General features: G+C 49.4%; 6 protein-coding genes across 14 annotated transcripts in view; 4 read left to right on the top strand and 2 right to left on the bottom strand.

The window, feature by feature from the left end:
- Window positions 1-62: 62 nt before the first annotated feature.
- On the top strand, window positions 63-980 carry PIG-H (Phosphatidylinositol glycan anchor biosynthesis class H). Its single transcript, XM_001358376.5, has 3 exons — window positions 63-593; window positions 649-726; window positions 792-980. The coding sequence occupies exons 1-3, from the start codon at window positions 138-140 to the stop codon at window positions 942-944; spliced, it is 687 nt and encodes a 228-aa protein (XP_001358413.3). The 5' UTR covers window positions 63-137; the 3' UTR covers window positions 945-980.
- A 733-nt stretch (window positions 981-1,713) lies between these two features.
- On the top strand, window positions 1,714-5,987 carry LOC4801292 (transmembrane protein 245). 7 transcript variants are annotated; one of them, XM_033378758.1, is made up of 10 exons: window positions 1,714-1,953; window positions 2,067-2,629; window positions 2,684-3,286; window positions 3,342-3,882; window positions 3,953-3,982; window positions 4,127-4,317; window positions 4,378-4,787; window positions 4,852-5,007; window positions 5,177-5,206; window positions 5,735-5,987. In XM_033378758.1, the coding sequence occupies exons 2-10, from the start codon at window positions 2,105-2,107 to the stop codon at window positions 5,877-5,879; spliced, it is 2,631 nt and encodes an 876-aa protein (XP_033234649.1). In that variant the 5' UTR covers window positions 1,714-1,953; window positions 2,067-2,104; the 3' UTR covers window positions 5,880-5,987. The 7 variants fall into 7 exon arrangements, with proteins under 7 accessions (XP_033234649.1, XP_015037133.2, XP_015037135.2 ...); XM_015181647.2 differs by having other exon boundaries at window positions 4,115-4,317; XM_003736418.3 differs by lacking the exon at window positions 5,735-5,987 and adding an exon at window positions 5,071-5,077 and having other exon boundaries at window positions 1,715-1,953; window positions 4,115-4,317; window positions 5,177-5,690.
- LOC4801291 (aldo-keto reductase family 1 member A1) lies at window positions 5,894-7,670 on the bottom strand. The gene is made up of 4 exons (XM_001358374.5): window positions 7,454-7,670; window positions 6,861-7,041; window positions 6,111-6,798; window positions 5,894-6,051 (listed from the first exon to the last, which is right to left on the bottom strand). The coding sequence occupies exons 1-4, from the start codon at window positions 7,523-7,525 to the stop codon at window positions 6,003-6,005; spliced, it is 990 nt and encodes a 329-aa protein (XP_001358411.3). The 5' UTR covers window positions 7,526-7,670; the 3' UTR covers window positions 5,894-6,002.
- Window positions 7,671-9,807: 2,137 nt separating this feature from the next.
- Window positions 9,808-15,557, top strand: LOC4801289 (bifunctional purine biosynthesis protein PURH). Of its 2 annotated transcripts, XM_001358372.4 has the most exons (6): window positions 11,292-11,428; window positions 13,300-13,368; window positions 13,426-14,498; window positions 14,554-14,987; window positions 15,050-15,176; window positions 15,242-15,557. In XM_001358372.4, the coding sequence occupies exons 2-6, from the start codon at window positions 13,350-13,352 to the stop codon at window positions 15,359-15,361; spliced, it is 1,773 nt and encodes a 590-aa protein (XP_001358409.2). In that variant the 5' UTR covers window positions 11,292-11,428; window positions 13,300-13,349; the 3' UTR covers window positions 15,362-15,557. The 2 variants fall into 2 exon arrangements, 1 of the variants encoding a protein (XP_001358409.2); XR_004468915.1 differs by lacking the exons at window positions 13,426-14,498; window positions 14,554-14,987; window positions 15,050-15,176; window positions 15,242-15,557 and adding exons at window positions 9,808-10,658; window positions 10,778-11,028 and having other exon boundaries at window positions 11,143-11,428; window positions 13,300-13,342.
- LOC4801290 (tRNA dimethylallyltransferase) lies at window positions 11,561-13,070 on the top strand. Its single transcript, XM_001358373.4, has one exon. The coding sequence runs from the start codon at window positions 11,644-11,646 to the stop codon at window positions 13,006-13,008; it is 1,365 nt and encodes a 454-aa protein (XP_001358410.3). The 5' UTR covers window positions 11,561-11,643; the 3' UTR covers window positions 13,009-13,070.
- The window catches only part of LOC4801288 (ATP-binding cassette sub-family G member 8), a 15,507-nt gene continuing 14,028 nt past the window's right edge, over window positions 15,544-17,022 (bottom strand). For both annotated transcript variants that reach the window (XM_015181644.2, XM_001358371.4), the window contains exons 5-8: window positions 16,528-16,997; window positions 16,340-16,460; window positions 15,987-16,267; window positions 15,544-15,912 (exon numbers count right to left, since the gene is read on the bottom strand). In XM_015181644.2, the coding sequence (XP_015037130.2) occupies window positions 15,682-15,912; window positions 15,987-16,267; window positions 16,340-16,460; window positions 16,528-16,997 (1,103 nt within the window). In that variant the 3' untranslated portion in view covers window positions 15,544-15,681. The remainder of the gene's footprint in view (window positions 15,913-15,986; window positions 16,268-16,339; window positions 16,461-16,527; window positions 16,998-17,022) is intronic.

The following is a 17,022-nucleotide window of genomic DNA, read 5'->3' as shown; positions in this document are numbered from 1 at the left end:
TAGCAATAAGCCGTGACTGTTTTTGGCTGTTGTCCATACCCCTTTTCTATAGGTCGACTCATTTATTCGTTGCAGAAGAGAGCAGCAGTGTGACCGTCTGCCCCTCAGAAATATCGTCAATAAATATAAACAAACAAATGGAACCGGAATTGACGAGAAAACGATTTTACAGCCTGGGTGCGAAATATGCCGGCTCTACAGAAGAGGATCTGGAAGTGTGCATCAAAAACTATGGAGGGGACGTGGTGCGAATAGAGCTGGTGAACCGCCAGCATGGGGCCCAGTTTCAAAGGCAGCTGCATCGGTTTCTGCTGCTGCTCTGCGTGTCGACCGTCTATTTTGTCTGCGTTTGGCGTCTTGGGGACATAATTAGCTTTTGGCAGCCTCGCATCCTGTCACCCATTCTCATTGTTACAACTCTTGCGATTGCAATCATTCGCAGCGCCTTGGGTCTGGTTAAAACGGAGAAACTATTCTACAGTTGGGATATGGCCCTGCAAACAGAGACGGTGCGATCCTTCGGCCGGGAGTCGGTCTTTTGTGTTCAGCGCGGACACATCCACGACATAGTTCTCAATGAAGTGATTGAAAACGTACGACAATCATTGTTCAGCTTATTTTTAATTCTAATTGACATTTCTATTGTAGTTGGATGTGAAGTATATGTTAATATTGCGAACTAGAGGCAGCATGTTCAAGAAGCGACCTATAATACCACTGTTCCATGTGAGTCTTGCGCTTCAATTTCTCTTTCTCAGCAGTATGTGTATATTTTCGTTTTGCTATTGCAGACCCAGTCGCCCTCGTTCGAGTGCTTGCAGCATATTTATAAAATCCTGCATCGATACTGGCTGAATAGCGATAAGGATCGGTCGGAGCACGCTTACAACAGGGACGAACCCATCAGTGTGGCCTGGCAGAGTTCCTCCAATTTGTTCAACTGATGATTATGATGTTTATTAAAGAGAGTCTGTTAGTTACAAGTTTTCTTACCTCTAGCATGGGCGTGTATTCCTCCGGCTCGGTAGGAATTGGATCCAGTTGGGGTATATTGAGCTCAACATCCATTATTTTGCACTCGCCGTTTAGCTAAAAGTGTACGAGTTACTCATTTAAAGAGCCATAGTGAGAGCGTTGCGGAAACCTACAAAATTGCGGAGATCTGCAGTATACAACTTCTTCATGATTTTGCGATACAAGTCCAGATAACAGGCGGTGCTAGTATTCGAATCATCTTGCACTTTCCGCAAGTTGAGTACTTGTTGCAGGGATAGATCTGCAAGTATTGAGCTATAATTCCTGGTAAAATTGTTTTATTTATTGATTCTCACCCATGGCGTCTCGAATCGGCGTCTTTGTTTTGAAAATTAGCCAGCAGTGTGACCGCCGTCCGACCCTTAGAAATATACCGAAACATACAGATATACCAAAAATATACCGTCGGCTCATTTTGGACCCCAAAAAATACCGAAAAGTATCAAAAATACCGTAAACGGTCACCATGCTAGAACCGGCGTCTTTTGTTTTGCAAATTAGCCAGGGCTAATTCGTGCATTTTGTATCGATATGTGCCTATCGGGGAACTGCCACAACTAGCGATATGTCACCTCTAGGTGATTTCGAATCTGATTCCAGGTCTGTATATTTCCGGTATATTTTTAAAATGAGACGGTATATTTTGGTATATTTCTGAAGATCGGACGGTATATTTTAGGTGTTTTCGAAACTGGAAACTGACGTAATTTGGCAGAAACAACAACGTATTTTTGTTTATGTGCACTTCCCCCGCCCCACCCAGCAACGAGAGTAGGATCCCACCTACCTCGATGTCTGTTGCCCGCGTCCAGCACACGAAATTGGTAACTGCCACAGCCTGTTACCCCATCCGAATCTTTATCCACAGCCTGCAATGTGAATAAACTGCTGTTGATTCGTCCACAACGTCAAATTAAAGTAAGTTCCGCCAAAAATAGCCAAAACAGGCGTGGCCGCACCCACATATGGGCATAGCGTAGCGCCTGTTTTGGTTTTCGGCTTTTAGGTGCTAATCACGTATTCATTTCCAGTTCCTTCCTGATTGTAAACACTAACAACGGCCTTTAGAATGAACCGCTCGGAACCCATACCCATTCGACGAGAGCGGTCCTTCGACAGCGTGATGAACAGGCTGTTTCGAACGCGGTCCCAGAACCATGAGAGCTTTCGCGCGGCAATGTACAACTTCCTCTTCGTAGTGGGCGTGTGCGCTTTTGTGGCTGTGTGCTTCATCCTGGGACCCTTTGTGCGCCCGTTGCTGTGGGCCTTCCTCATGGGCGCCGTACTCTTTCCGTTCAAGCGCAGGCTGGCGGAGAGCGTTCACAGCTGGTTTCAGCGGATGGAGGAGCGAGATTCCAATGTGCTGGTATCGATTTTTCTGTCCCCCGTGGAGGCGACGGAGCACTGCGGCCGCTTGCTAATTGGATGGCTGTGCGAGCACTGGCAACTTCTGCTGGCAGGCTGTGGTGTGGCAACCAGCATCAAGCTGCTGGTCCTGTACGCACCAAAGGGCTTCATATACGCCATCTGGCATTGGTTCACCTTCTCGCACGGTCTGTTCGTGCGGATCATTGGCTTTCTGAATGTCTTTGTGGTAGGTTCTAGTTCTAGTTTTCTGCAGCAGCTGCTATACCTTTCTATGTTCCAGATTATCGCCCTAGTGCTGGTCTACCTCACTTGTGTGCATTTCTTCTGGAGTGCAGAAAACAGCACTCGCTTTGTTGTCGCCGGTCAGTCCATGTGGATAGCGATAGCCGGGTACTTGAGCAGCTTCCTGGGCGCCCTCCAAGTGCCCGTCTTCCTGCTGGTGATGGCCTACGTCACCGCCTCCACAGCCTACCATCTGAAGGGAAGCGAGGGATCTGGCTCCTATCTACACCGTCTCAAGATGTTGTTCGATAAGAACGACTTCGAGCGATCGCTAAGTAATTTCAGTCTCTGTGGAAAAACGATCAGCGACCGGCCGGATGTGCTGCAGTCGGATGTGGAGGATATTTCTCTCAGCGATACAGTTGACTCCACGGATACGTTTGACGGGAAGCCCACTGAAATTTCTGAGGGCCATCAGAGCGGTACGATGTTGAAGCTGCTCCTCTACGCCTGCCTGGCCAATGTGCTGTACCGAAACATTTGGATGGTCATCCTGGCAGCCGTGCCGGTGCTGCTTCACCTCATATACAAATTCGGAGCGTACACGGGCATCACTGACTTTGTCTGTGGCAAGATCAACGAATTGTACTTGGGATTGCGGGTAAGTGATCTGAAAACATTTAATAATAATCCCTAATGTTGTTGTACAACTGCAGGCCTGGGCCATTGAACATCATTCGGCTGTATTGCCGCTATGCCTGCCGGGGGTTCTGGAACTCAACTACAGGATCCACACTATTGTGCGGGATTCTTTGAAGTCTTCTGTAGAGTCGGTCACCTCCATACTCATGATCATTGCCATGCTGTTCTGCATAATCATTCTGAGCGTGTTCTTTTGCGTCAACATTTATTCGGAGACCATAGAAGTGGCCTACCTGACAAAAGATCTAATTAACAAGACGATCACAGACCGTCCTGAGCTAATTGATATTTTGCCGGCCAATATGCAGGCGTCCATTGATGATGCGCTCGACAATGCGCACCATTATGGTCGCCGTAAGATAGAAACCTACATTGACGATTGGCTTGCAGATGCCGATAAGGTGCATGCCGCCAAGCTCAAGGATCAGATACTCGACGTGTGGGACAGGCTCATCCAGTATTGGGTGGATTTCAATAAGAGGGGCACATCGTACGGGCCGCGGGTGCCCACGGATGCACTGAAGAGCACTTTCGGCGAAATTGTTGATAATCCAGGTAAGCGCCCATATCCCCACTTCTCTTTCCCCGTTCCTGTCTTTATTTTTCCCACGTAACAATTTAACAGATTTGTCATTATGTTATCCTGTACTTTTCCGTATGTATTGGGTTTTTTTCTTTTGTGTTTGTTGCATCCTAACCCTTTCCGTAACGTTCGTCTGCGTCTCTGTGAAATAACAACTCATTCTATGTTCCATCCGCTAACCTACGGACATTTATTTAACAAAAGGACATTTTAAAGAGCTAGTTTTAGTGGCGAAACAGGGTATCATTGGCTGGGCGCAAAGCAACACGCAAACTATCCTGGAGGTGGCCGAGTCCCTGTGGCACATAATTCGCACGAATCTATCGATGATTATGGGAGTGACTGGCGAGATTCTGTCGCTGGTGTTGTCTGGAGGCCAAGCCTGCATCGAGTTTATTCTAGATATGGTAAGTGACCAAATACTTAATAGATCTTGAGACACCTTTAATCATACTATCTTCTTTCAGATTGTCTTCTTCACTGCTTTGTTCTACCTGCTCTCCAGCAGCAAGGAAAAGTATGCGCCGCTTCAGATAACAAAGTACCTTGGCTACTCCTCCTCTGGATCTAAGATCGCCGATAGCATGGAGAACTCCATTACTGTAGTTCTAGTCTCAATGTTCAAGTGTTCCATATTCACCGGGCTGTTCACGTGGCTGGTCCACACGGTGTTTGGGGCCAGAATCGTGTTCTTGCCCTCTGCCTTGGCAGCAATTCTGGCAGCGGCACCATTCCTGGGTAGCTACTGGTGTGCTGTGCCCGCTTTTCTGGAACTCTGGCTGGCTCAGGACTGCTTCTATACGGGACTGCTATTGTTCCTGCTGCAGTTCTTTGTTCCCTCTACATTCGAGACGGCCATTTATGCCGATCTGAAGGGGTGAGTGGCACATCCAACACGAAAACAGCTGTTTATTGAATGATTTTATTCTGATTTTGAGCAGAGGTGGACATCCGTATCTCAATGGGCTGGCCATAGCAGGGGGCATGTACTGGATCGGTTGGCAGGGGGCCATATTGGGTCCCCTCATGTTGTGTTTCTTCATTGGCATTTTCGAGGTGGCCGCCTTGGCCATGCGCTCAAATCAGGATCCACCCAGGTACTTTTTGATTTATGGTTTTTTGCATGAAATTTAAACTTTGTGAATATTGTGCGGCGGAAGAACTTAAGTGAGTGACAATCTCTTTTTGTTGGCTTTTGTTTGCTTGGACAACCGAAAAGTGTATTTTTTGCCGGACTAATGACATCTTCTTGGTGCTGTATTTCAGGCGCAGCTCAGAGGAGGAAATGCGGACCACGTGAGTTGGCATGGAACAGCAACGAACTACGAATTTCATTCTAATACTCGAACTACAAAAAGCTTAACTAACAAACGCTGTGGCCAAAGGCTTGACAATCAAATTGAGATTGGCCCAATATGATATATCATACCACTCAGGATGGCACGTTCCATTGAGGACAGTTTTATTCTTCTGCTTTTTCAATTATTTCGTTTCGTTACGTTACTATCGTACTAAAATTAAAAGTATTTGATTCCGTCTTAACAGTCCCCTTACCATATAAGCAACTTATTTATTAATTTTATACAATATGTACCTCGAATCGAACTTTTTCTGTATATAGTAAGAAAAGTCTTTAAAGCGCCTTGTTACCATTTCCGTAGCTGATTATGTATCGATTTATTGCTCGCTACTAATTGCTTACAGTAACCATGTGATTTGTTTAAGCTTTCAACAAACCAATTTGTTGCAAAAATAAATTCCTTTGTGTACTAACAATAAATCTGTTTCCAAGCCCTAACTAATCTCAGAGGTCGTTTCCCCCAGCTCAAGCGAAACGAACCCTATCCGAACGATCATAAACGAGGAAAAGCCCAAGCCAGAGTTAGCGGCGTCTAGCGGAAAACCTGTTGAGCTGAAAATCATAACCAAAACTTTTCAGCTGCTGCCGAGCCCAAAGAAAACCAGTTAAGAATATAATACATATTTGTGTGTGCTACTATTTATGCAGAACCGGTAACAGTGAGAAGAGAAATATAAGAATATATAATATATATGGTGCATGTGCATGTGTAGAGCATTCTTTAGACTTTCTTTATTTAGTGTACTGGTTCTTAAACGTGAATTCTGGATGTCTCTCCACGCTGAAAAGAAGCAAAATGGGTTAATAATCAGGTCATGCAAGAATTTTCTACTGTCGTACCCATGGAAGAAGGCAAAGTCACACACGCGAATGTTCTTGTCCAGGGCAAGCAGCTTGGCCACCTCCTCGTCGCTCAGCTTAAAGTCAAACACATCTAGATTTTGCTTCAAGCGAGCTGGATTCGTGCTCTTGGGAATGGCGCACAGCCCTGTGTCGATGATCCAGCGCAAAAGAACCTGAGCCGGGGACTTGCCATGTGCAGCCGCAATCTCCTTGACCTCGGGTATGTCCATTAGATCGGGCAAATCGCGTACAATTCCAGCACCTGCATTGAAGGCGGCAATACCCTTGGAGCCCAAGGGAGAGTATGCTGTAACGGAAACGTTCTCGGCCTTGCAGAAGTCCACCAGGTCACGCTGCTGCAGGTACACATGGTGCTCGATCTGATTGTTGGCTGGGCGGATCTTGCAGTTCTTCAGCAGACGTGCCACCTGATCCTTGCTGAAGTTCGAGACTCCAATAGATTTGGCCAGGCCCTTCTCCACCAGCTTTTCCATTTCCACCCAGATGGCAGCATGATTTGTGGTCGGATCAACCTCAAGCAGACCCTCTGCATCGACCTTGAAGCTACCATCCTCGTTGATGTTCAGGGTGAAGGGAGTATGAATAAGGTACAGGTCCACATAGTCCAGCTGCAGATCGGCCAGCGACTTCTTAATGGTCGGCTCCACTTCGTGCGGGCGATTGGCTATCAAGGAAAGCGTCTATTGAAAGGTCTATATGTGCATTAATTGTATTATAATCACTTACAAATGGGAGGCAGCTTGGTCACAATAAACAGCTCCTCACGCTTGACCTTGCCAGCATCCAGCCAGCGCTTAAGAACCCGCCCAATGGCCGGTTCGTTGCCATAAACTGGCGCCGTGTCGATATGGCGATAGCCCGCCTCCAGGGCAGCATCAATGGCCGTCTCGATTTCCTCATCGGAGGCCTACAATTGGCAATTGAGTGTTGTGACGAAATTGTGGTTAAGTGGTTTTAACGATAAGACTTAATCTATGATTCAAGTATATTGTTTGGACTCTCTAGTATGTTCCAAGTAGTGTTTGCCCATTTGGGACTTTTGTTTGGTTTACTCTTCACAATGTTCAGAGAAAGTCGATTCCAAACGGTCTATAAATGACGCTCTATTGTGCATGAGAAACCGGTCTGCATCATTAAGCACAAAGCACGAAGAGATTCTATCTGCCTCCCTGGGGGGGGGGAGTGCATCCGACGACTTGATCGTGTCGAAAAAGTGGAGGTGGGTGACGTGTCGGCTTCTTCTTCGTCTTTCCTTAGTTATAGGAACAATTACCTGAAAAGTTAAGCAACTAATTCTATAATTATTAATAATCAATTACCTGCCATGTTCCGACGCCAATTAAAGGCATTTTTTGCCCATTGTTGAAGGTCAAATACTTGTCGCCAGCCATCTTTTAGTGAATATTTAATGATTTCTTAACTGGAGAAGCTTAGTAACCGTATAGATCCGAACGAGCCGCTTCACAACCTGTCGCTTCGACGTTTGGATAAGAACAAAACAATATCTAAGCTTTACAAAAATGGTTTAATGGTCACGTTGCCGGCATCTACTTTGGTACACGACCCCCAAAAGCTGGAGCATGTGGGATTATGCACATTTTAAAATACGGTCTGACTAGTTGGAGGCTCTAATGATCGAAAGATGACACGCTTAGCTGCATGTAATGCTGTTCGGTTTATTGTGGTCGTTGTTAAGGGTACACGGACTTAGTTTTTACAGACTTCTTCTGTACTTGTCACAGAAATGGAGCCAATTACAGTTAAAAGCCAACGGAACATTCATTTAATTCGTTTAAAATTTGAATTTGGTTCGTGCGCGAAAAATACGTTCCCACTGAAATAGTATGTACATGGTAGCTACACATTTGCTACATATCAACACAATAGGAGTTGAACGGAAAAACTTTTTGTTGATTACGAAGAAACAACAAAAAGCAATATTATCAATTTCTCGCTTAAAGCTACAAGGCTTTGAAGGTGCGGAGTATCCTTTTCCGTGGAGCTCAAATTGTAACTGCGCACAAGATCACAAAAACACAAACAACAGTACTGAAGACATCTAAGATCAGATGGCAGCAGCACACCCGCCGGCACCGGCGCCGATACCACAGGCAAGTAATGCGCCAGGTGGGGGAGGCCCGACGCATGGAATTGATGGCCAGCGGGCTAGAGCCGCGAAACTAGCCGCTTCTGCGGCAGAAGTGTTCGCCATCATTCAGCGTATGTTTCTTGATCCAATACCGAAACCCGCCCCTGTTGGATGCGCCTGCATGCCTTGCGGAACAGAGGTCGTGACGTGCAAACTAGAGGACGACTTCAACAAGTACAGTCCAGTCATGTGGGCCGACCCTTTGCTGATAACGGCAATTACCATCGACGCCGATGAACAGACGATTGACTGGCTTCCTGCTATTGGCGTTGACGTCAACAACTCTGTTTTCATGTCACTCCCAGACTTGCCCTTTTCGGCACTGGGTACACAGCTGAAGGCGATAGTTGACTCTGACATCTCCCAGACTGGTGCAATACGGGCCATGATACCAATACGCGGACTGAAGTCGGTCGCCACTGTTATGCATGTCGGGGATGTTGAGTCGATCCCGCTATTGGATGAGGCCGCGTTCGTCCGGCTCCTTCTGTATCAGGCTCTGACCATGGAGCCATCCCAGCAGGTGCAAGTTTCATCGGCAGTGAACGAAATCAGCCTGAACACATACATACGTTCCACGTGATGGAAGCGAGCTGAAGTGGACTCCTGCACTGTCATCATCGGATAACCTGCAAATCGGGACAGCATCCGAGACGAGCACCTTGTACTTCAGAACAATCGACGAGTACGCGGCACTGGTCTCCGGCAATACCACAGACAGCGTCATGATTAAGACGAAAGCGAAAACCGATGTTGACATCGCCAATGTGGTCTTTGTTCCAGTCAAGTCAGCATGGCGTGGTCAGGCGTGGTTACTCCCGTACATTATGAGCTTCACAACCACAGCATGGTGGAATCACGCCGTCCGCGTTGTGGCAAGTTACACTGTGCTTGGAGACCAGAAGACTGATGGCAAATTGATGAAGATGGCTTTCATACCCAAGGCAGCCACGGTGTACATACCAGGTAACTACGAACGCATCTGTCTGGTGGTTGTCGATTCAACAGCAGTGACATTTCCATCAGCCCAAAACTTTGTCGTGTGTAAAGGTTTGGCTGCATCCCGATCAGGGGAGTTCGACTTCGCCAAGAAGTTGTATGCTGCCATTGGTCGCGTAACGGACGCTAGCATCAGACCGATGAGTCCAACGGACGTCGTGCAGGCGCTCAACCGCATGATCGAGTTTATGTGCACGAGGGCCGAGTTTCTGGTGATGCAGGTGAAGGCTTCCATTCTAGCAACATCCAAGATGAATGGTGTCGGCGTTCACCCATCCCCTGACAAACCACCGAAACAGGGTGACAGGCAAAGAGACCATGTGCGTGGTCTGGCCGAGTTCAACTCAAAGGATGGTATCATGGTTGGAGACTTCTCAGCGACGGATCTGGCTGGCATGAAGAGCGAGTCACGCCTGAGCCACATCAAGGCGTACCAGTCATGGCGGACTGACCCACTTGGGTACATGGCGTACGGGCAGGTCAACTGTAAAAAAGACACCGCACACTATTACAAAAGCCTGTCGATGTGTACAACACAACGCTGTCGTATGGAGCGCTGATGCTGGGGTTGACCAACTGGGCAGCAACGGAGCTTGGGGTGACTGTCTTTGACCACAACCGACTCGGACGTAGATGGCGATGCTTACCTGATGACTACCTGAGTCTTTGGCCGCTGCTCACTAATGGCTTTGTGATTGAGACTTCGGAGCACACTGACAGACTAGTCGACGAAGTGGACTGGCAACACCGTTGGGGATGGCTGATGAATCAGTGGAAAGATGTGGCAGACGTAAACTCAGCCTGGCTAGACACACACTACAGCTGGAATGTCCCTTGGTGGTACGTCGCTGCAGTCGCGGATAAATTCGGGCACAAGTTCACCTGTGCCACGGACCCTGACGGTGAGCTGATCATGGATGAGGACTACTCGTTTTCGGACAACATGTTGGGTTGGCTAATAGAACCAGCTAAAAGCACCCAATTCGATCTGAGTTTGCTGACATCATCCAGCCAGTACGAGAAGAGGGTCAGCAAAAGCAAGCCAGCGTACTTCGACATACTGACGCCAACGAGTAACGGCAAGACAGAGGCGTACCACATGTTGTCTTGGAATCCGTATTTTCTCCAGGACACCAAGAAGTTGCAGTACCGTACCAGATCAGCGGTATCCAAGCCAGACTACAACGGCATAGTGGAGCTGAACATCGTGGTATTTCCAAGCGCCAGAATCGGAAAAATGAAGACGTGCCCACGGGCGTTCGTGTCCTCAGAAAACCGTATCGATGGTTCTGACCCCAACACGTATCCGTTCGTCACAGGCGGTGTAGCCGTTATACAAAGGCTGCTGGTGGGCGATTACATCGGAGCGATAAACGGTGGGTTATCTGTAATAATGGACGCGCTCAACGACTGGAGATCCTCATCGAGATTCGGTGGGGATTCCTTTCGTGAATAACTCCCTCACTAGCCCACTTGTTGTTTCGTTTACTTCCAGTCATACCTAAAAACAGCAAAGGGCAGACAGAAGAAACAGCTGAGTCTACGTTACGGTCAGCTAGTATTATCACTTATCATGTGCGAGAACATAACATCAGCGTTCACTCTAATCTTGGCACCAGCAAGGAAGTGTTCAGCACTGCCGACTGGGACAGAGAGGTTGATGATCAGACATGTCGTCCATGCGGACAGTAACATTACCAACCATCCTGTCGGAGGTGTGACCATTTGTGTGCCGGAAATACACAAGTAAGTTCAGATAAGGAGGTTAATTAAGCACACCCCAGACATACTCATATCACCAGACTTATCCATAAAACCGAACTTTGATCAAGCGCGTCTAACGTGTTTGTTACGTTGCAGATCGGTGTACTCGAAGACACATCCACACAGCACGTTCGACAACCCGATGTCGTGTTACCTTTAGGTTCTGGAAGAGGTCATACCTGAAAGGAATACTTTATAACATTTAGATATCCTTGGAGTCTGAGATGCCATGAATCGAACCCATCCCGAAGAGAGCAAGCCCGAACTATACCCATCATATACTGAAACTCACTTTCGACATCAAAATATACCGAAAAGTATATAAGCGGTGTAAACGGTCACTCTCTCTCGACAACGTTTTTTAAACTGTTTCGCGTTTTTTGTAAGTTTTTAAACAATTATGGGACTAAATCAACATTAAATATTAGCATTATACAGAATTATTAATAAGAAAGTGGTGTCAAACATTTATTAGCCTAGAAAGACTAACAATCGGACGAATCAACAGGTGGTTAAGATTCGTGAGTTCCACACGTGCCGCATAACGTGTGGACTCTGTTTAGTTTTTTTTTCAATTAAATTCAATTAGTTGGAAAGATGATTCGCAAAGTGCCTCTTATTGTGATACTTGGTTCGACTGGAACTGGCAAGACAAAGCTCTCTCTGGAACTGGCAGAGCGCTTTGGGGGCGAGATAATTAGCGCAGATTCAATGCAGGTCTACACAAACCTGGATATTGCCACGGCCAAAGCAACGAAGGAGGAGCAAGCACGTGCGAGGCATCATCTGTTGGATGTGGCGACACCGGCTGAGCCTTTTACGGTAACCCATTTTCGCAATGCCGCCCTACCGATCATCGAGCGGCTGCTGGCCAAATCCACGCCGCCCATTGTCGTGGGCGGCACCAATTATTACATTGAGTCCCTGCTGTGGGACATATTGGTGAACACGCAGGATGGGGATAGCAACAAGAGCCCGACGGCGGACCCGTTGGCAGATGACGCGATGTCCGCGATGACAACGGCCGCACTGCATCAGCATCTGGCCAGCATCGATGCCAGTAGCGCCAATCGCATCCACCCCAACAACAGACGCAAAATTCTGCGCGCCATTGAAGTGTACCAGGGCACCGGACAGACCCTGACGGAAAAGCTAGCGGAGCAGCGCCAACGGCCAGGAGGAAACCGTCTGGGCGGCCCCCTACGCTATCCCCACACAATCCTTCTGTGGCTCCGATGCCAGCAGGACGTGCTTAATGAACGGCTCGATGGCCGGGTGGATGGAATGCTGGAGCAAGGACTGCTCAGGGAGCTGCGCCGGTTTCACGATACGTACAAGGGCGTCACTGTGCAGGCCTATACCTCGGGGGTGCTGCAAACTATTGGCTACAAGGAGTTTGTGCCGTATCTAGTCAAGCACAACGAGCAGCAGGATGAAAAGATTGAAGAGTATCTAAAGACGCATGGCTACAGATTGCCCAGCAAAGAAGAGCTCAAGGAGGACGGTCTGCCCGACGGCATCGATCTACTGCGTACCTGCTGCGATGAGCTCAAGTTGGTCACGCGCCGCTATTCGAAGAAGCAAATCAAGTGGATCAACAATCGATTTCTAGGCAGCAAGGACCGCCAGGTGCCCGATCTCTACGAGCTGGACACCAGCGATGTCAGCGCCTGGCAAGAGAGGGTCTATCAACGAGCCGAGTCCATAGTCGACAGCTATCGCAGTGACCAACTTTGCGAGATTGAGCCAATGGCCAAGCGTGTGCATCCCGGGGCCGATCTCAACGAGGAGACGAGCAACTTTTGTGCCACCTGCGAGCGGCACTTTGTCGGCGAGTATCAGTGGGGGTTGCATTTGAAGTCCAACAAGCACAAGCGTAGGCGGGAGGCAAAGCGCAGAAAGGAGAAGGAGCAGGAGCAGGAAGGGGAGAGGGAGCAGTCGAAAGCTGATAAGGAATTGTAAACGAAACCCGACCCCGGAGACACGGCATGGCAATAAAGGCGTCTACGTGAATTTGAGAGATATGTTTTGTTTTTTATTGAAATGATCTGCTGATGCAAGCGGTTTGGATGCGAATTTGATAACCCCACAGCCTGCAGCTGTAGCTGGGGGGGCTGCTATTTGTATCAACGACAAACCGCAGCCCACAGCGGAGGTCGTTGCCTAGGCGAAAAAGCGAAAACATGTTTGTGCAATCCCAAACCCAGCCTACGTCTCCAACTGATCTCGCTTCGTCTTTCATTTGCATTTCAGTCGCCTAGTGGATCGGACGTAGCAACGCCTTGAAAACTACATTCAGAACCATGAGCTCCAGCAAGATTGGTGAGTCTCTCGAAGGTTCTATGTGAGTGTCCCCCTTTTACACATTTTTATCCCTAGCTCTTCTTAGCGTTTCGGACAAGACGGGTCTGGTTGACTTGGGCAAGAAACTAGTGAGCCTGGGCTTCGATCTGGTGGCCAGTGGAGGCACGGCCACAGCTCTCCGAGGTGCCGGCCTCAAGGTAAAGGATGTGTCGGACATCACTGGGGCACCCGAGATGCTCGGCGGACGGGTGAAGACTCTGCATCCTGCTGTGCATGCTGGCATCTTGTCGCGCACCACCGACAGCGATCTCGCTGACATGTCCAAGCAGGGCTACGGACTGGTGCAGCTGGTGGTGTGCAATCTGTATCCTTTTGCCAGCACCATTGCCAAACCAGATGTTACGCTGGCCGATGCTGTGGAGAACATCGACATCGGCGGAGTCACGCTGCTGCGTGCGGCGGCCAAGAACCATCAGCGTGTAACCGTGGTCTGCGAGGCCGTGGATTACGACCGGGTGCTAGCCGAGATCAGCGTCAAGGGCGATACCACTCTGGAGACCCGCCAGTCTCTTGCCCTCAAGGCTTTCACGCACACGGCCAGCTATGACGATGCCATTTCGGACTATTTCAGGAAGCAATACGGATCGGGTGTGTCCCAGCTGCAGCTGCGCTACGGCATGAATCCGCACCAGAAGCCGGCACAGCTGTACACCCAGCTGGCGCAGTTGCCACTGCGCGTTCTCAATGCCTCGCCTGGGTTCATTAACCTCTGCGATGCCCTCAATGGCTGGCAGCTGGTGAAGGAGCTGAAGCAGGCACTTAAGCTGCCGGCGGCCACTAGCTTCAAGCATGTGTCGCCCGCCGGGGCCGCTGTGGGTGTGGCCCTTAGTCCGGCGCAGGCCAAGCTCTGCATGGTGGACGACCTGTATGAGCAGCTGACTCCCCTGGCTACGGCCTATGCCAGGGCACGTGGAGCGGATCGTATGAGTTCGTTCGGCGACTTTGTGGCCTTGTCCGATGTCTGCGATGTGGTCACTGCCAAAATCATATCCCGCGAGGTATCTGATGGCATCATTGCTGCCGGCTATGAGCCAGCCGCTCTGGAAATCCTCAAGAAGAAGAAGAATGGCAGCTACTGCATTCTACAGGTGGGTAAAAATGAATGTGAAATGAACTGTTATCTAATTCCAAAACTGATTTTAGATGGATCCCAGTTACGAGCCAACCGCCGTGGAGCGCAAAACCATCTTTGGCCTCACGCTGGAGCAGAAGCGCAACGATGCCGTCATCGATGCCTCGCTCTTCTCGAAGGTCGTAAGCAAGCTCAGTCCCCTGCCAGAGGCGGCTGTGCGGGACCTGATTGTGGCCACCATTGCCCTGAAGTACACGCAGAGCAACTCCGTTTGCTATGCTCGCGATGGACAGGTCATCGGCATCGGAGCCGGCCAGCAGTCAAGAATCCACTGCACTCGGCTGGCCGGCGAGAAGGCCGACAACTGGTGGTTGCGTCAGCATCCCAGTGTGGCCGGCATGAAGTTCAAGGCTGGCGTGAAGCGCGCTGAGATTTCGAATGCCATCGACAACTACGTGAATGGCACTGTCGGCAAGGACATGCCCTTGACCCAGTTCGAGAGCATGTAAGTGAATAATTCTGAAAGAAAGGTTAGCGATCGAGTCGCTAAACTCTCTTAATCTACAGGTTTGACAAGGCGCCCCAGCAGTTGACAACGGAGCAGAAAGTGGAATGGCTGAAGCAGCTCAGCGGCGTGGCCTTGGGATCCGATGCATTCTTCCCCTTCCGCGACAACATCGATCGCGCTAGCCTGGTAAGCTGGAAAGCTGTTGGCGTTGGTATACTCTACTTTAACACAATTGTATTATGTTTTTACAGAGCGGTGTATCGTACATTGCCAGTCCTGCGGGCTCCACCAATGATGCTGGCGTCATTGCCGCCTGCGATGAGCACGGCATCATCATGGCCCACACCAATCTGCGTCTGTTCCATCATTAAGGACAGTGAATCCACCCAAAAACAAGCCTAGATCTACAAATACCAGTTTCAGACTGTAATATTCGGGTATTTTTCGCATTTGTAGTTCTATAAGAAATACTATCCTCAACTCTGTCGAATATACAGACCCAACCCTGACTGCCTCTTACCCACATTCCATGCACAATAAAAATAGATTAACCTTTAGTTAGTTAAACGAACGCTGCCTCGACTAAACACTATTTATTTCAAGAATTAGTTGCTATTGAATGTACAGTTCGAAGCCAATCGTGTTCAGATACAGATCCAAATCCATGACCAGCTGCAAGTCTAGGGGCAGCCTACCGGCTGCGTTGCTTGCGACAGGCGCTTCGACAATTGCACAAAAAGACGATGAAGGTGAAGCAAAAAATGAGCACAGAGCCCAGGACCAGGGCCACGGAGGTGGTCTGGTCGTAGGTGAGCGTGGGATCGAGCACATGCTGCTGCGGCAGCAGTTCAAAGTCGACTAGCACTTGGGTGCCGTTGGGCGGCGGGCAGGGCTGCTGCACAATAATCTCCTGGTGCTGGACCTGTGATAAGAAACACCACCCCAAAATATGAGCTCCTTTAGGTATTGTAATCTTTTTTAATGGGAGAGACCCACCTGTTTGTTTCGGCATAGCTGCAGTCCAGCCGAATTGGCCAGCGTCTCGGCACTGTACTCGTCCTGCACCAGGACGGGCAGCAGCCAACGCTCCGGGGATACCAACTGCAGCCAGGACCAGAACTTGGCCAGATTCTGCGGATGCACCAGATAGCCACCCACCGATGCCAGTGCGAGGCTGATCAGACCGTTGACAATGCTTGCCGAGACCTTGCACGGGAACAGATGCGCACAGAACAGGGCCAGGGTCTGGACGAGGGTCAAGTAGAGCAGCATGTAGCCTGTAAAAACAAAAGCAAAGGGTTTGTTCAGCAGGGCGAATGCCAGGTTTAGGGCAGAGCCAAATATCTTACCCATGTACAAGTAGATCCCTGTATCGCTGCTGTTCGAATAGGTGTAAAGCCCGGCCATGCTGTGTGCCGGCAGAAGATATGCCAGCCAGATGCACAGGCTGGGAAACAGTCCCAGTAGACTCTGTTCGACCAAGAGAAAGCTCTATTAGTGCTCTTTCTTCCACAGTATAGTCATTATAGATATTCACCTGCACAACGATGTAGAGACTGCGGGAGTACAAGCCCAGTCGAATGTCTCGCTCCGCATGCCGTCGATCCTCCTGTGTGTCCCGAATGGTCAGCATGACCAGCGGCCAGTAGACCAGCACCATGACGCAATGGTGGTAGCCAAAGCGATCGTTGTAGGTCAGCTGTGGATCCGAGGCAGGCACGTCCCAGAAGATGCAGCCGATGCAGAGCGACAGCACGGCGGCAGCAATCAGCTTGCTGATCCACGTGAGCAGCGAGCCCGGCTGCTTGTAGCCCGCAAAGCGCTTGATCAACGCCTTCATCTGCCCAAAGAAGCCCGCCTTCATAGTGAAGTTGGGCAGTGAGGCGGGTGGGGCGGCCAGCGGGGGCTCCGAGTTGATCTGATCCCAGGCATTGGCCAAGGATTCGATGCGTGCAGAGGACTCGAGCATTGCTGCCGCTGACAGGTCATCCAGGGTGACCAAATCCACTGAAATGACAGAAGGTTGAAGCCT

The sequence above is a fragment of the Drosophila pseudoobscura genome, chromosome 2 (assembly GCF_009870125.1).
Source record: "Drosophila pseudoobscura strain MV-25-SWS-2005 chromosome 2, UCI_Dpse_MV25, whole genome shotgun sequence".
In the NCBI taxonomy this organism is placed as follows: domain Eukaryota; kingdom Metazoa; phylum Arthropoda; class Insecta; order Diptera; family Drosophilidae; genus Drosophila; species Drosophila pseudoobscura.
Note: the sequence above shows the minus strand (reverse complement) of the source record. Positions and strands in the feature narration are given on the sequence as shown.

Coding starts and splice junctions, on each gene's coding strand:
- LOC4801292 (XM_015181647.2), top strand. CDS start 2,105: ATGAACCGCTCGGAACCCATACCCATTCGACGAGAGCGGTCCTTCGAC. Junction 4,788..4,851: donor ATTTATGCCGATCTGAAGGG/GTGAGTGGCACA, acceptor GATTTTGAGCAG/AGGTGGACATCCGTATCTCA. Junction 5,008..5,176: donor TCAAATCAGGATCCACCCAG/GTACTTTTTGAT, acceptor GCTGTATTTCAG/GCGCAGCTCAGAGGAGGAAA.
- LOC4801290 (XM_001358373.4), top strand. CDS start 11,644: ATGATTCGCAAAGTGCCTCTTATTGTGATACTTGGTTCGACTGGAACT.
- LOC4801291 (XM_001358374.5), bottom strand. CDS start 7,525: ATGGCTGGCGACAAGTATTTGACCTTCAACAATGGGCAAAAAATGCCT. Junction 7,042..7,453: donor TTGGCGTCGGAACATGGCAG/GTAATTGATTAT, acceptor TGCCAATTGTAG/GCCTCCGATGAGGAAATCGA. Junction 6,052..6,110: donor GACTTTGCCTTCTTCCATGG/GTACGACAGTAG, acceptor GCTTCTTTTCAG/CGTGGAGAGACATCCAGAAT.
- PIG-H (XM_001358376.5), top strand. CDS start 138: ATGGAACCGGAATTGACGAGAAAACGATTTTACAGCCTGGGTGCGAAA. Junction 594..648: donor TCAATGAAGTGATTGAAAAC/GTACGACAATCA, acceptor TTTCTATTGTAG/TTGGATGTGAAGTATATGTT. Junction 727..791: donor CTATAATACCACTGTTCCAT/GTGAGTCTTGCG, acceptor TTGCTATTGCAG/ACCCAGTCGCCCTCGTTCGA.
- LOC4801289 (XM_001358372.4), top strand. Junction 14,988..15,049: donor TTGACCCAGTTCGAGAGCAT/GTAAGTGAATAA, acceptor CTTAATCTACAG/GTTTGACAAGGCGCCCCAGC. Junction 15,177..15,241: donor ACATCGATCGCGCTAGCCTG/GTAAGCTGGAAA, acceptor ATGTTTTTACAG/AGCGGTGTATCGTACATTGC.